This window comes from Bombyx mandarina, chromosome 21 (genome assembly GCF_030267445.1).
Source record: "Bombyx mandarina strain Sakado chromosome 21, ASM3026744v2".
NCBI classification, from domain to species: Eukaryota; Metazoa; Arthropoda; class Insecta; order Lepidoptera; family Bombycidae; genus Bombyx; species Bombyx mandarina.
In genome coordinates this window covers 9,029,184-9,047,067 of record NC_143227.1, presented here as the reverse complement: position 1 = coordinate 9,047,067, position 17,884 = coordinate 9,029,184, and the positions used below count along the sequence as shown (strand labels likewise).

At 36.4% G+C, this 17,884-nt stretch overlaps 1 protein-coding gene across 2 annotated transcripts; it reads right to left on the bottom strand.

Moving 5' to 3' along the window:
• Nucleotides 1-5,822: 5,822 nt before the first annotated feature.
• Nucleotides 5,823-16,943, bottom strand: Ubqn (ubiquilin). Of its 2 annotated transcripts, none has more exons than XM_028171742.2 (11): nt 16,699-16,943; nt 16,387-16,573; nt 13,389-13,486; nt 12,664-12,807; nt 12,005-12,143; nt 10,937-11,044; nt 10,334-10,620; nt 10,132-10,245; nt 9,387-9,572; nt 8,572-8,704; nt 5,823-7,368 (listed from the first exon to the last, which is right to left on the bottom strand). In XM_028171742.2, exons 1-11 carry the CDS (start codon nt 16,798-16,800, stop codon nt 7,292-7,294), a joined length of 1,575 nt encoding a protein of 524 aa, XP_028027543.2. In that variant the 5' UTR covers nt 16,801-16,943; the 3' UTR covers nt 5,823-7,291. The 2 variants fall into 2 exon arrangements, with proteins under 2 accessions (XP_028027543.2, XP_028027544.2); XM_028171743.2 differs by having other exon boundaries at nt 10,334-10,617.
• Between the last annotated feature and the right edge of the window lie 941 nt (nt 16,944-17,884).

Below are 17,884 nucleotides of genomic sequence, written 5' to 3'. Positions count from 1 at the left end.
TACTACTAAATTACTAATATTTACTAAATTTTAAATCTTGATACGAATTTCCTGTTGCCAGAAATCTTAATGTTACAACCAATCTAACCAATATTTCTTTTGGACTCATACTATCGTAGGATTAGATATGTAATAGTTAATAATAGTTATATAATAGACTATCGTAGGATAGTATCCTGCTTTTGAATAAATGGTGTCACAAGGTTTAATATTAGGTCAAACAAGATCGAATCCATTTATAGATAATTTTTGAAGTCTGCTGGTTCTAAATCACTCATAATGTTCATATTTGCTAACATTCCGCACAGCATTAAATATTTGTTCACCGGTATTCTTGTTTTTATTTTTTTTTATTTTGAGAAATTGAAACAAAAAATAAAAATTTTGTCGTTGTCTAGACAATACTGGGGCCATCCTCTTACGCACACGACACGTCTTACTTCGTGGCGTATAAACTGACAATTGATACAGTAACTGAATTTAGAACAGTGTAATCAGAAGCTTCTAAATTTTCTTCTGAATTCAGTCGACTAAATTCAGCCAAATGTAATAAGCCTTTAAGCATTGGCGAGGCGGAGTGGGATCTAAAAGAGAAGGGATGAGAGAACAGAAAGAAAGAGGGAAGAAGAGAAAGGTATTATAATCTATTCGCTTTGTATGTATATGACTATAGTATTTCCGTTTTATGTTTTTCTAATGCCGGCCACTCACAATGCGCGCAAACATTCGTACAATGTACGAATATTTGCGCGCATGTGAAGGGCCGTCCAACGTTCATTCATTCGCAAACTTAGCGGCTGTGCAAATGGGTTCGGTACTCAATTTGCGAACCCGTTTGCGCTTCCTCCTACACTTGCTTACGAATGTCTCACGAATTTGTCCTCCTTTTTAATTCGTCAATAGAACATTGAAGAGAAAAAGAGTTTTGAATTCTTTCCCAGACATCATTAACAGCCATGCTGTTTTTATGGGATTTCTTTTGATGAAGATACGCTACACAGTAGACGTCACGATCTATGAAAATAGCGAAACGTCTGTTGCCTTCGCAATCCTGGGCGCAACTGGTAGGGAGACTAATAATCGACAGCAGCGACGCCTGCTGTCCCGGGCTCTAACTAAAGCAAAAATAAAAATGAGAGTTGCGCATCTATCTCAAATATATTAAGTGTATAATCTATGCAACTGGTCCTCAAATATATTAAGTGTATAATCTATGAACTGGTCACTAAGGGTGAGACCGATATATTAGTATTCATTATGATATTCGTAATACAGCTTGTATTCGTGTATCGGTAATCCGTCGAATTCTGATATGCTAATATTCCGTATTACTCTATTCATAATATTAGCCAACTCACATCGGTCGGGTTGTATCTATCACTCGAAAATATACTGGCATACGCCGTACGTGTCTCGCGGATATCTTTCTATCACATTCATAACAATACTGCATGCGCTAAGAGTAAGTGAGATAAACTACATGTTTGCTTATTGAGCAATTAAAATAAGTACATATCATTATGACTATAAGGACTATTTTTTAATTCAACTTTTTACATGTCAAAGATGATAGTGGGAATTTTTAAATGCATTACTTTTTAATGTTTGAACCTTCATTTCTTGATTCAACTAAAGATTCTACTCAAGACAAAATAATGCATTTTTACATTTATTGGAATAAAATCGGTGAGCTTTATTTTAATTTTATTTTCCGTTTTCTTCGAATTAGTTGGTTTTAAAACGATGATTTGAAAAACGAAAGTAGGTACGGTAGTTGACATTGTTTACCAATTTCATAAATAAATTTTTTTTTACACAAAATTTAATACTGCCACAACTAAATTAAGTGTTTTTACATAATAAATTATAATGACAATATATTTTTGCGGTGGTATTTAATTATCTTCTACGGACTTCTCAAAATTTAAATAAAAGTTTGATTTTTTTGATTTTTTTTATGAAGTTTGATTTGAATCGAAATGACTTTCTAAACAAACGGTTCGTGGATTATAATATTATAGATGTTGTGTACCCACTAGCCACCTCAGTACCATGTGAGAGGATTTTTTAAAAAAAAATTCAAAATTTTTAAACTTGTTTCTGACCGACGTAACAGGCTTTCGGTAGAAAAAGTAAAAAAGCTGATATTTTTATGCACCAATAAGAAATAAATAATATTACTAACTTGTTGTTTATATTAATGTACAATGTTGACTAAATTCTGATTTAATAATAATATTAATTTTAATGTACATAATATTACTTGTAAAATATTTAGTGTGAAGTCAAATTCCTAGATACAATATACTATTTATATTATTAACTAGCTGACCCGGCAGACTTCGTAGTGCCTCAATCGATAAATAAAAGACCTAAGCTTTTGTATAAAATAAACTTAAAACAAACAAAAGGAATCCGTCCGACGGGGGATATCAAAGGAAAAACAAAATTGTTATTTTTATTTCATTCCGAGCATTTTCATATTTATTTTAACTTTTAAGCCTTCTCTGGACTTCCACAAACAATTCAAGACCAAAATTAGCCAAATCGGTCCAGCCGTTCTCGAGTTTTAGCGAGACTAACTAACAGCATTTCATTTTTGTATATATAATACCTTAACTAATACGTGAATATCCTGATATCTTAATATACTTGGATAAAACGAATAAACGAGTTAAAATTAATACGGTACGAATACCGTATTAAGTGTATTAATAATCATTAACTTATTTCACGAATACCGTATTAAGTTTAACTCGTTTACCCGTTTTATCGAAGTATATTAAGATATCAGGATATTCACGTATTCGTTAAGGTATTATAATATTACATCATGAATATATTAGTATTCGCTAATATTGATAAATATCGGTATTAACCCATCTTTACTGGTCACACGAATGTGTGGGAGACTACGCGAAGGATCGCGGTTCGCGCGCTTTGATGTTTGTTAAAAAACCGACACAGCTTGGAAAACCACGAATGCAGCGAAAACTTTGCATAATCATTTGCAAATGTCGTCCTACACTTGCGGGTTTGCGTATTCGTGCGAATGTGAGTGACCGGTATAACGGTCAGTCTCACTTTTTTTCAGTTCGGTCGCGCAGTAAAATCCCTAAGTGTATAATCTATGATCCCTATTTCCTCAAAGCCTGCCGTAAGGAGCTTCGTTCTAATAAAATAAATTAAACCTCAGAGGTAGTTTTTTGAAAGTTTAGGTTTAGTGGTTATAATTACTATTACACATTTATTATAAAGGCTCTGCAGACACAGGCTTAATTTTAATTTGAGGTGGCCGATACGTTTAAATGTAAAGCTAACTGTTACTGTGCAGCCAATTAATATTATTAATCCTTCGATCAATATAAAACACTAAGCACAAATTATTTACACGCAGAAACAAATGGCATTGAAAACTAGAATGTTTTAATCAAAAATCATCACTTTTTACTGACAGCCGGGCGTCTTGTGAGCCCGCACGGGTAGATATAGTAATCGGCAAACTTCTTGAGCAAATGACCTTGACTGCGCAGAACCGAATTTTAGATCACTTTGGTGGTGAGGGTGAGGCGCAACGGCAGGGGAAATCGTATCGAGCGCGTTATTGGTAGATCAGTCGAGTCTTGCGTCCCGCACCGCGCCCTCATTCCGCTTGCTCCCAAAAGTACGCTTGCGTACAGTGGAAAGTCTATCGTTATTAATCGTTAAGTTATTTGTTATAATTGCTTGTGGACTTTGTTGCCATTGCTATTTGTTGAGTGTTTGTTGATTTTTTATAAAACATACACTATGCCGTGACAAACTGGTGTAGTACTTAAAAGAAAGGGTAGAAAAATTGTGTACGATGTATATTGCTTCATTATAAAACAGGGGAAGAATGATATGGAAAAATTAAAACAGACTTCGAAAGCAACAAAAACATCAGTGAGTACTGTTAGGTGCATTATTAACGAAGCTAAAGGCTCTGGCTTGCTCGCCGTGTTTCGGACTCCGGGTAAGAAAAGATCAGGGAAGAAGAAAGTTACCGGAATGGATAGTTTCGTTCAATCTGTAATAAAAAGATGTAATCATAATAACTACATAACAAGCAGCGAAACTCCGTACCGTAGAAAGGCTTCGAAAAATTTAAAGAAGATATAAATTTTAATGGCTCGGAATGAAGCTTACGACGAATTATGAAAGAGCTAGGCTTCAGATGGAAGAAAAGAACAGAAAATAATCGGAAGCTGGTAAATGAAAAAAGTAACATTCGATTGCTACGAATCGAATATCTTCAAAAAATAATTAATTATAGACAAAAAAGAAGACCGAATCGACCGAGTTGGAAACTACGCCGATGAGCCCTATGTCGACTCGATAGCGACTCGGGTGATGAAAAAAGGGATGATGATGATGGTCAAGATAATGATAACGAAAAAAAAATTACAAATACCAGCTTCGCTTCAACTGAACCAAGACCTGGCAACAGCTCTAGTTTTGACTTAATAGAAGGAATATCTATTTTACCCCAAGATTAAATTATTACAATTATTAACCTATATGTTTTGTTGATGTTCTAATAAATATATAAATATATACATATGTTGATTTTAATAATTTAATAGCATTATGACGCAGAGTAAGTAATGTTTTTGCACGTGAGTGTACCATGCGCAAACTTACCCCCACTACGTCAACAAATGCTCAAGAAGTTTGCCGGTTATTATACCACCGCTCATGCTTTTCAGTTTGAAGGGTGCAGCAGTCGTTCTAATTAAAATCTAGAACTCATATCTCAAGTCGAGTAAAACGGCATTTACGTTATTGATGTCTGTGGACTGAGCCCATTGGGCTCTGACAACCACGTAACATCAGGTGGGCTGTGAGCTCGTCCATCCAGCTAATTAAAAAAACAATTGTTTTTTTCGATATTCCGGTTCGGCATAATAAAACTTTTACTTAACCAACAATTTTTTTTTTTCCAAATATCTTTTAAAATTTCGCAAATTCATGAATATTTACCAGAGTTGTGATTCCGATCATGGACTAGCTTTTCTTCTTTAGTGGATCACATTATTTTTATAAGAATTGTGCTTTATTTTCAATAAAGCTAAATTTCCAATGCGAATTAAAACGAATTGACCAATATTTTACTTATTTCTAGTTCTTCTTCTTCGTCTCAGTCGTGTCACTCTTGACAGAGTGGTCGTGATCGTCATGTAGTGTTGGAAGGGGCAGACTTGATGCGTCTCACGATGTCGCGCCATCTCTCCCTGCTCGAGGCCATTCTACTGCACTCATTTAGGGGACCTCCCACTGCAGTTTTAATTTGGTCGGTCCACCGCATTGGTGGCCTCCCGCGCGGTCTTGTACCATCAACGCTTCCCTGTACAACGAGGCGTTCTATGGACCGGCCATCTCGTCGCGAAACGTGTCCGAAGAAATTCACCATTCGAGACTGTACTATACCAAATAGACGCTGCTTGATGCCGAGTTCCTGAAGTATCGAGACATTTGTACGAAAGTCGGTCCACGAAACTCCAAGCATTCTTCTCCAGCACCACATTTCCAGAGCGTCTATTTTCTTCCTTTCCACGTCTCGCACGGTCCACGTCTCAGCAGCGTATAGAAATATAGAGAATATTAGTGTTCTAACGAGCCTGATCTTTGTGGTTTTGGTTATGTTTCTATTTCTCCATACTTTCCTCAGCCTTTTTTTTCTTTCCTTTTTTCTTATTTCTAGTATTGGCCCTATAATTTGTTGTTCATTTTAAGCGCTGCTAAACATATGTATCTAAGACTAATTTGTAATTTATATATAAGTGAAATGAAACACGGATTCCTTTTGTATTTATTTATAATAGTTGCATTATGTCACAATTACGTTACACCCAGATTCATTCAAATCAAGACATTTCTAGCAGGCTAGGATACATAACACAGTACATTTCTATTACATTGGCGATACTGGTGGACAGATTTAGAAATATCGTTAATTTACTTTTCTATTGATTTTTTTATTATAAAATAAGGACTTTTACGTGTAGGGAAAGTATGAGAAACTTTTTATTTCTGAATAATTATTATTGGTGTTTTATTTTAACAAAGAAACGAAGTTAATTCTTCAGACTTGTACAATTGAAAATCAATTCGCTACAAAGTACACTACAAGCGAAATTTTATCATATTATGAATGTTTCTGATCATAAATATTTTAAAATAAAACAAAGCCTCACCTTTCCAGTCACTTATGAATTTATAATTTAATTAGTTAATTGGTACACAGTTTTTGACAGTTTATATAATTTATTGCAATTTGCTAATATTATATTGCTGAGAAGATACAATTGCTAAGATATTCTAGCCGATTGTTGTGTAACAACTATCTGTAACTTCATCATACATACAGTTTACTAAGTTTATTCTATAAAATGCTATGTAGTTTTTATAATACCATATGCATGGTAGTGCAAAAGATTTTTCAGTGGAAAAGCAAACTATTTACATAAACTTATTCTTAATTTGACGTTTCATAACGCAAATCTACTAAAACGTCCGTGTTATTAAAATAATGTAACAAAGAAAATAATTAAACTAATTAATAGAAATAGAAATAAATTTCTATACAAATACAGTTGTAGTGTACAAAATATTGATTTTATATCATCGCTACGTAAAATCAGTGAGTAATGAGTGACTTGTAAACAAAAACTTCTGAATTGTTTACTATCAAAGGAATGAATAAAAATTAAATAAAGACACCTTTTACCTTTATTAAGTCTAATTACTACAGTAACATACCACAATTTTTAACTACTATCAATCAATTTGGGTACTAGTTTGGAATAAATGAAATTAAATTAAAATTTGTATTATGAAGCAAAAAAAGGGCAAATATTTCATAAAAACGTTTCCCCCAAAACCATTATATTTTAATATAAACTTTTTCGTGACCGCTGTCTTTTCAAACACGTTATACTAAAGCAATCATACATTAAAAATGTTGCATCAGAGTAGGAATGTAAATTTGGACATCTGCCTGGACTATTTTAACGCTAAGAAATTGATGACGAATTAGAAATTATTTAAATTTTAACGTTAAATAATGTGACCATAGGTGTAACAGTCTGAGAACTTTAACAAAAAAAATTACTGTTTTATTCTACAATTTTTAGGTGTCAAAAATATATGTATTAAAATGATAATGCAAAAAACTGAATGATCAACATCTAAATGCAATATTTGTAAAAGACAGTGGCGTTATAGGATGAAACAAACGTTATCGCTTTATCGCTGACAGGGCGCGGTAGTGTTAGCTCATGGAGAGCTGACCAAGCGCCAGTAGCCTCTCCACCGCCGCGTTTACATCCCCAAATGTTGCGATTAGAGCTGCAACAAGCATTCGCGGATTACAACAAGTTAGGCGAAAGCAAACATGTGACAATAAAGAATATAAAAAATCGTTACAAATTATAAATGTGAAGGAAATTTTTACATCTTCGGAGATTTTTAAACGTATTTTTGTTGTTTTGATAACACTGAGGAGAATCAGATTGTTGATTTGTAATAGATATAACAAAACAAATAGGGTAAGTAAGCAATATAATAAAATAAATATCTATTTAATCAAATTTTTATATAATCGAATACATTTACTGGCGGTGGGACCTTTTGAGTCCGCACGGGTAGGTACCACCGCCCTACCTATTTCTGCGGTGAAGCAGTAATGCGTTTCGGTTTGAAGGGCGGGGCAGCCGTTGTAACTATACTGAGACCTTAGAACTTATATTCCAAGGTGGGTGGCGCATTTACGTTGTAGATGTCTATGGGCTCCGGTAACCACTTAACACCAGGTGGGTTGTGAGCTCATCCACCCATCTAAGCAATAAAAAAAAACATTTCTTACACAGTGCATACAAATAACTTTGCTAGTCAGTAGTATGATGTCCTCGACTTCATGTCTGATGATACGAGGCGGCAGACACGTCGTGATGCTTATAGGCTCTGGTAACCACTTAACACCATGAGAGCCGTAAGATCATTCTCACATCTAAAAAAATGCATTCTTGTGTTGACATCATTACCAACTAGTTTGCTCTCTATTTAGCGTGACGTCAATTATAATTGAGTCGACTATTATCAAAACCGGCAATCTGACTTTTGGACAATGATTGGTAAATCAGAAAAACGAATTTTTGACTTTGTATTCCATTGGCAGTCACAAAACTCTTCGGAACGACATCTTAGATAAATAACAGGTTAGCTATTAACCTTTATTTAGTGCAGGTTTTGAACCGTATTCTTTGAAGGAGACGTTTATATTCAAATCAATCTGTATTGTCATATCAATAAATTTTTTTTGTCCAAATGCACAGATTGCCACCTTTGATAATAGACGACTCAATTGTAAGCTATTAGGTTTTTTATTATGTTATGAATGTATAAAAAATGATACTACCATTTTGGTTATTTTGACACATGCCAATTGACTCCTCAACTCTTATTAACAAGATACTTATTAAGAAGGGACCAAAAAAATTGTGTTACAACTAAGTATTTGGTCTTGTAAAAGGTAATAGTAATAGTAATCACCTTGTAAATTGGCCTCCCTATTCAGGAAGCCCATGGCGGCCAGTTGCTCTAATTGTTGGGAATAACGTTGCTCAGGGGGCTGCTGTGTGTTCGTCTGGTTGTTCGACATGGCCGACATCATCCGTTGCATAAACTTCATAAAAAAAAGGGTCAGTTTTTAACCGACTTCAAAAAAGGAGGTGGTTCTCAAGTCGACTATGTTTTTTTTAAATGTTTTTTAGGCAGGTAGGCAGCGGCTTGGCTCTGCCCCTGGCATTGCTGAAGTCCATGGGCGACGGTAACCACTCACCATCAGGTGGGCCGTATGCTCGTCTGCCTACAAGGGCAATCAAAAAAAAAAAAAAATCATAGCTTTTCGATTTTGATGATTCTTATTTATTAGAAAGCTGACGCTTCCCGTGTGGTCCCATTTCAATTCAGTTCTGATAGTGGTATCCATGAGAAAACTATACAAGTCTTAAATTTGCATTAAGTATGTGTGCGACAAATAGATGAATAACTCAATAACTCAATATCACGCCAACCAATTTCGATGATTATTGTTTTTAGTGTATATTTTTTGGTTTGGAATATCTTTTTTTCTATTTGAAGTCGGTTTTTGTTAAAGCATGTCTCTTTACAATTATTAACATGATTAAGTTATAATGTTTTTGTGGAAAGGAATTCATACATACGTTAAAACATAGTTAATTTTACTCTTTAATTATTGTAGCTTTTTTGTATCCTTTCAAGAGATAGATCATCAAATCTAAAATTCTAGTTTATCAGATAAGTAATTACAGTAAGTAATAACGAGAAGACATGAAGGCACATACCTGCGTGAAGAGTTCAGAATTGTTCTGTTGTCGTGCCTGGGCGGGGTTCTGGGCAGCGCTGGGCGGTTGGGCCGGCGGCGTGGCGGCGGCGGCGCCCACGCCCATGCCCAAGTTGTTGACAAGGCTGGGCGCCGCTGTACGCAACTGTTCCATGCCTTGTTGTATTTGTAGCAGAGCATTCAACGCCTGTCCACGTCAAACAAGTTTTATATTTTAGTTAATTTTAAGTTCAAATTTTTTTTTATTGCTTAGATGTGTGGACGAGCTCACAGCCCACCTGGTGTTAAGTGGTTACTGGAGCCCATAGACATCTACAACTTAAATGCGCCACCCACCTTGAGATATAAGTTCTAAGGCCTCAGTATAGTTACAACGGCTGCCCCACCCTTCAAACCGAAACGCATTACTGCTTCACGGCAGAAATAGGCAGGATGGTGGTACCTACCCGTGCGGACTCACAAGAGGTCCTACCACCAGTAATTACGCAACTTATAATTTTGCGGGTTTTGATTTTTATTAAAAGATGTTATTCCTTCACCATGGAACTCAATCGTGAACATTTGTTAAGTACGTATTTCATTAGAAAAATTTGTACCCGCCTGCGAGATTCGAACACCGGTACATCGCTAGATACGAATGCACCGGACGTCTTATCCTTTAAGCCACGACGACTTCTATTCTATTCTATTCTAAAGAATACCTTTTTACTGGAATCATTTATGTGTTTTCGTAAAATGAATGTTACCTGCGGATTAGACATCATCTGTTGCATTTCAGGGTTCTGTAGCTGAGCGAGAAGTTGCGGCATCATTGTGCGGATTTGGTCTTGAAGTTGCGGATTGTTGGCGAACATTGGATTCTGCACAGATTAATGTGTGATTTTAAATGTTCTATATAATAAATAAAAAGGTCTGACGATATAGATTTGCTATAATTATATTTATTACCTGATTAATTAGTTGAGATGCCATTTCGGGGTCAGCACTAAGGGCCTGTAACATGGAGTTGGTGTATGGCGCAGAGAGCATAGACTGGACAAGGCGAGGATTTTCTGACATCTGTTGCAGAAGAGATTGCATGCCGGGTGTATTGATGAGGCTGGGACCGGAGCCCGAGCCGGCCGCAGAGGCACTGCCCTGGGAGGCTCCGCCGCCGCCTCCTCCTCCACCACGCTGCCACGGGTTGGGTAGCGGCTGCCTGTTCTCAGATCCTTGCTGCGGGTTTGTGCCGTCTGCTCCGGAACAAACGTTACCAATATTTACTAAGCATGGATTTTAAAATTTATATCACATTTATTAATAGGGTTTAGATTTATGGTTTGACATTTTAATTTTATTTTCAGTTACTATTTAAGCGAAAAGCCAATAGTCTCTAAATGATGCAAATAATGTTTCATCAGGAATCACAAAAATATGAGTAGGGCTTTCACAATTTCTTACATATTAGCATCACTACTTCCTTGTTATCTGGCCGTCAGTTAAATAGAAAGAACATTATTTAAAAAAAAAAAAACCAAAATTTAAGGAATGTTTAAAACATTATTTACTAACCAGAATTGTCTACGAGTCCAGAGAAAGGGTTCCCTGCCATGCTACTGGCCACATTGAGCATCGGTTCCTGTATGTCCCTGTACATTCTTTGGAGCGCATTGTAACCACCTGGAATGAAGGAAAACCATATGGTAACAATCTCGAGTTGTAATTTTGGCATTGTTCTTATAAGTAGTTCGTTAAAATATATTGTTAGACGTTGTCGCCAACCCTCGACAAAATTCGACACAATCAGGGCATGTGACGAGTGCATTAATGATGTTACATTTATTAAAAAAATAATTATATTTTTTTTTGTTTTCGCGCCTTGTGTACTTAATAAAAAACTACATTTACGGTTTAATCTCGAGTTTTTTATGGCTAGCTTTTATCGACACTCTAGAAGGGAAGATTGCTGTTGTGGTACCATCAACGTACGATAGGTTCTCGAGTGTAATTTCAATAAAAGTATTTGTTGTAGTCATTGATAATTAATCATAGCTGAAGGTAGTCTGATTTCCATAGTTATTGCAATCCCGCGTATTTTAACGATAAAAAGCTTCCTCCAAATTCTAAACAAAAAGTACCTATATAGAAATTTACATTAAAGTACAAAAAAGACAAAGTTTTCATTTTTATATTAATTAGACTAGCGGCCCGCTCCGGCTCCGCTCGGGTCTTTAACAAAATTTTCAACGATATTTGACGATGTTTCATTTTTTAAATAAAAGAACCGTTATTGCGCATAACTATAATAGCTGTCGCGACACTTTTCATAAATAATAAAGTGTTCCACAAAGTCGTAGTACATTATTTTATTCTATCATCAATAGTTTTCGCAGGGCACGCACTGTAAAGAATATTTTAGGTATTTTTTTTACATTATTGGAGATTTAGTAAGGAACCCTAATTTAAAAAAAATATATATATAGCCTATGTCACTCGGGAATAGTGTAGCTTCCAAACAGCGAAATAATTTTTCAAATCGATTCATAGTTTCGGAGCCTATTCAATACAAACAAACAAATATTTCCTCTTTATAATATTAGAATAGAAGTATAGATTTTATATCAAACATCGGTAACTTACCTGGTATACTTTCGAGATTGGAGAGGGCGCGGTCGTGTGAGCGCATCAACTCTTGCAACATAGCGGGGTTGCGAGCCAACTCCATAGTTTGACGTAATAATTCAGGATTGTTTAACATATGACTGATTTCTGGATTTCTCTGTAAAAATCAAGCAACTATACGTTTATCTTGATTGCAACTTCAACTTGTATTTATTTTGAAATGTGATTACTAGCTGACATAACCAATGGTTTCTTCTTTTCAATAAGTTTCAATATTAGGCTTTTGTTCTATTATGCATACCAATGATTCACAATGGGATTTTATAATATGAATTTTGTTAGAATAAATGAACTGAATTAAGAAAAAAAATTTGTACCAAGCTTAACAAGCTCTCAAAAGAATATGTTTTTTCCATTTGTTGGCTCTTCATCTATATGCTCACTAGATTTTGTGTACTTCCAATTTTGTTCTCTGATTCTGTACTCTACGAAGGGTTCGTTTCAAGGCACTTTGGCAATTACTGATCTATACAGCCAAAGATTTATTGTATTGTATGTCTTCAAAGTTAATTTATGAAGTTACTTATGAAGTTAGTAAATTTTTGTTATTATATACTAGTTATTAGTAGTATTTATTACTATATAATAGTACAATTTTAGTAAAAAAAATGACTCACAGACATGAGATCTTGCATTTGTGGGTTGGAGGTGATGAGGCTACGCATATTCTCAGGATCATTCATCATCTGCTGCACCAATGGATTGTCTAAGACTTGTCTGAGCATATCAGGGTTGGACAGAAGTTCCTGTTGCATTCTAGCCTGTGAATAATATAAGCCTTAGTAGGGTCCAAATTTGTTAATTGTACAGTAGGCGTAAGTTTGCCTGTTCCTCTATCATTGCTGGTTTATGAGGGACGGCGTAAACTTGCTATTAATAGGGCCGTATGTTCTATTGCATATAAAGACAGTCTGAATTAAAAAAAAAAACACGAAAAAAGCAAAACAATCATGCATTTTGGTTATTTTCTCAGTGGGTCGTGTTTTCGATCTGGTGGTAGATTCTGTGAGGCACTGTTCTTGCTAGGGCCAGTGTTAGCAACACCTCCGGTTTGAGCCCCGAGATCTACCGAGACTCACCTATACGCTAGAGTAACGCTGATATAGGCTATCAAGGGTATCAGCCTAGGTAGGAAAAAAAAAGGAAATATCCTAATTAAATTGTTACTTGGAATTCTACCTGAAACTGTCATATGGGTTGCGGTAACTGTGCTAGATGGGCTGAGAACCCCAATAAATAGACTAAACGAAAGGCTTGTTAATAAAAAATTACAGTTTTACAGTTTATAAATGTAGCTGAATACTTTTCAGTATCATATAAAGCAGCCCTGTGATATAAATACCTGGAGATCCATAAAAGTACTCTGACCAAGGCCCAAGCTTTCAAGACCCGCCAGCCCACCCAGCGAGTTTAAACCAAATGGTGTAGCACTGACGTCAGCTAGGAAAATGATAAATTTATTTCCACTACATCATCATCATCATGCTTTCCTATTACCCTCTGCTGGGGTGTAGGGCTCGAATCAAATTTTTCCATTTGTATCGGTCTTGGGCAGTCTGTTCTAGCTCCTCCCACGTCATGCCCAAGACCCCTAGCTCCTGCTCCACCGAGCGACGCCAAGTTGTTCTGGGGCGGCCTCTCTTATTTTTATATATCATATTTTTATAATTTTCAATAATCTAACACAAGTGTTATTAAGTAAACAATTGGAATTCTTTCTAGTAAAATAAATCCTAATAATAATAATTTTTATTTGACACAAACACCCAAGTATTGAAATGATTATTATCATCATCATATTAACTATTAGTATTTGGCCAGTCTGGGCGAGAGGATCTGATGTTATAACAGATTGTCTAGTTTATGAGTAGAATAGATGTGTGTGAAATTACTGTTTTACTAATGCTACTGTGGCTTCTAACTGAATGTGTAACAATGATGAATGTGGACATGTTCACCATAAGATGTCTATGGACTCTGGTTACCTTTAACAGCAGGTGTGCTCACAAGTCATAAATGTTAGATATAGCCATAAACACAAGTATCCCATTAACACCTGATATATCTTTTACAAAAAATTGTGTTTATTAGTCTAAAACATGTCAAAACAACATATTATACCAAAGTTTCTGATTTACTGTAAAGAAAAAGTTAATGCTTAATTATTATTTTACCTTGATTAAAACAATAAAAGCTTTACTTTACAAGTAAGAAATTAATATTTAGTGCAGCAAAATGTAATATATTTATATTTTCCAAAAGCTTTGTGGACCAAAATAAAGTTTTCAATTTGCCACTGAAGCTAATATGCTGTACGAGAAATTTAATTTTCCTATGATATAAATACAGGGTGGCCCATAAGTCCTTTGAAAAGTAAAATTTGAATAAAACGAACAGGGCGCGCGTGAGCGGTGCAGGGGAAGCGGGGGGAGTAACTTCGGTTTCTGGGAATTTAGTCGCGATGGAGCGTTTTACCGGAGCGGACCGTGCGTTTTGTGTGCGCGAGTTTTATAAAAACGACAATTCGGCAACCGTTGCGCGGCGTAAATTTCGAGAACACAAAGGTTTACACAACTTTGACGACACTTCAACTCTTCAAACGATTAAGAACTGGGTTGCTAAGTTCGAGGAGACCGGTTCGACGTTAGATAAACCGCGGTTGGGTCGCCCAAGGACGTCACGTACGGAACAAAACATAGACACAGTGACACAGTCTATTCGCGAAAATCCGACACAGTCAACTCGTAAGCGCGCCAGAGCATTAAACGTATCCAGGACATCGTTACAACGGATTTTGAAGAAAGATTTACATATGCACCCTTACAAAATTCAGTTGGTTCAAGAATTAAAGGAAACTGACGGTATTCAAAGACAAAATTATGCGAATGAAATGTTGAATCGGTTTACTTCCTTCAATAACATAATGTTCTCTGACGAGGCTCATTTCCATCTTAACGGGCATGTTAGTAAACAAAATTGCCGCTATTGGAGCCCCATCAATCCAAAACTTAAGCATCAGAAGCCCTTACATAGTCCGAAAGTGACTGTTTGGGCCGCTATGTCAGCCCATGGTATCCTAGGGCCTTACTTCTTTGAGGATGGCAGAGGGCGCGCAGTTACTGTTACGTCGGAGCGATATGTGGCTATGATCGAAGAGTTTTTCATACCAGAATTGCAAAACTTTTCAGGCTTTAATGCCAGGACGTGGTTTCAACAGGATGGGGCCACTTCTCACACCTCTAACACTGCTATGCCCGTTATCCGTCAACTTTTTCCTGGCAAAGTTATCTCTAAGAGAGGAGACATTTCCTGGCCTCCACGTAGTCCAGATCTGACCCCGATGGATTTTTTTTTGTGGGGCTACCTTAAGGCTAAAGTATACGACACAAACCCGCGGTCAATTGAGGCCCTAAAAGAAAACATCCGCAGAGAAATGACAAACATTTCAGCAGTGACGTGCCGCGCAGTCATCGACAATTTTAGACGTCGTTTGCAAGAGTGCCGTGATCGCAACGGATTACATTTAGGAGATGTTATTTTCAAAAAAAATTCCCGTTTTTTAAGCTTTTTATGTAAATAAAAATTTAATTCATAATGTAATTAGTTTTATTTTAATAAATTTTTTTTCATATCAAAGGACTTATGGGCCACCCTGTATAATACACAAGTTCCCAGTCAAATATCTATTATTTATTTTATTGCACAGATAGATGGAGGAGCACCTAGTTTTAAGTGCTTAACGAAGCCCATTGATATCACAATGTGAATGAAACCACTAGACACACGAGGCAAAAGACCAAATTGTCTTAGATAATGACTGTCCTATCCTGCAAACTAATGTGTGCATGCCATGCTGCATTAATAGGCAAATTGGTGGATTCCACCTGAGCAGGTTAACAGTATGCCATCTATTTTTCCAAAAACGTTTCTATTTTTTTTCACTTTAAGGATGGATATAATATATGATACATGTAGCGATAGCTCATATGGCAGAAGAAATTAGACGACATATCAAGCCAGCAAGATTTTCAAGATAAGTTTTCAATTACATTTTGGTTGTGAGCCTACCAAAAATTTTCACTCGCTCATTGAAATCTTCACATTGGAATCTCTAAAATTTACATACATTTTATAGTGTCCATAATTAGTGAATATGATTCTTGTATGTTCCTCCATTTGTTTCTCAAAACAATTAAATATCATCAAATTTACTTGCAAATAGCTAAACTAACTGTATTTCATCATCCAGGTTAATTCGTATGACATATTTTATTGAAATGGACTTGGAACTCGTTAGTCAACACAACTAATGAAAATCCAATCCTAGTTAGTTAATTTACCTGGGGGTCTACGAGCCGCACCCTCCGGTTCTGGTCTTGGAGGAGCTTTAATCACTAGATGCACTGTCAACCCATCTTTGATGTTGTGTTGCTTCAGGGTATCGGCATCATTCATGATTTTCCCGGCGAAAATAAGACATAATTGTTCTGGTTCTGTACTGAATTTTGAAGACAACACTTCTTTGAGCTAAAACGAATGAAAATACTGCATTTTTATGTGCCGGAATGAAGAAATATATGTCGTCACTGATTGCGTGTCCCATATCAATGTTATTACGCCATGAATGAAGGATTTCACGGCCCCCTACTCACTCTTTTGATATCGGCATCTTCCTCAATTTCAACTTGCTGCTTCTCTTTCGGGGTTTTAACTGTGATCGTAATTTTTTTAGGGTCGTCTTGTCCCTCTGCCATTTTGGCAATTCTAGAATGACTATGTACTTTGGCGGAAAAGTAAAATTTATACGAGAAAGACAAATTGACGAATAGCGTTGACTTGTGTATTGTCTATGGGTCAGTATGACGGCTAACTAGTAGTGCTGCCAGACAACTAAGACCATAAATTTCACAAAAATAGTCGGCATGGTTCTATTTGGAAATTGCTGATTGACCTCTATTTTGATTTGTGAATCTTAAGACCAAGCATGAGAATAAAAACATTTTTGAGTGCACATGCAAGTGTGTGCGTTGAATTAAATAGATCCTAAAAATTATATGCAGATTACCAAAGAAGAACATACGGTATTTATGTGAGTTAAGTAGGATAGCTCTATCTATAGACAATACACTTAATATTTGCTCTAATAAATGCGCTTTTAGTGCCAACATAATCTTATTTATTTATTTTAGTATTACTCATGGCCCGGAAGCCTTTCCAGTTTCACCAGGACTGGTGGGCGAACAAAGGCTCATCAAGAAGGGATGGGATTTGCAAATAGCTGCCCGAGCACCTCCGAAGAAGACCTAACAAATCAAGAGCAGCTGCTTTGCGAATGAATCTGCTGCCGGATTGGAATCGCAACCCACTGAGAAGATCCGGCAAGAAACTCAGCGTACTGATGTTTAGGTTAGGGTACACGTCGAACTTTATGCCGAGTTTGACGAGTACGGTTACCGGGGTCCCTAAGCCTGGTCCTATTGTTAGAGCTAAAGGCGTCTAATGCAAGGATTATTGGATCTGATGGATCCGTAAAGACGTGTTTAGGACATCGACGGTGACTGGCTCCTGCGTGATCAGGATTCAGAGAGTAGTCAGCGGCGACAACGATAAGGCGATTATCATAACGCATAGACTTATCGAAATACCGTTTCGACGCTGACTTCATGTGTTTCCGGATGGATTCGAGACCCAGGTCATCGTATAGGTCAAGGTTCCTTATGACCCACTCCGACTGTTAACCTGCAAGAGCGGGTTTGTAGGGATTGTCTATGTGTATATCATAGAGGTGTCTATGTGTTTGCGGGCCGCTTGAGCGAACACCACACTACTACACTAGCA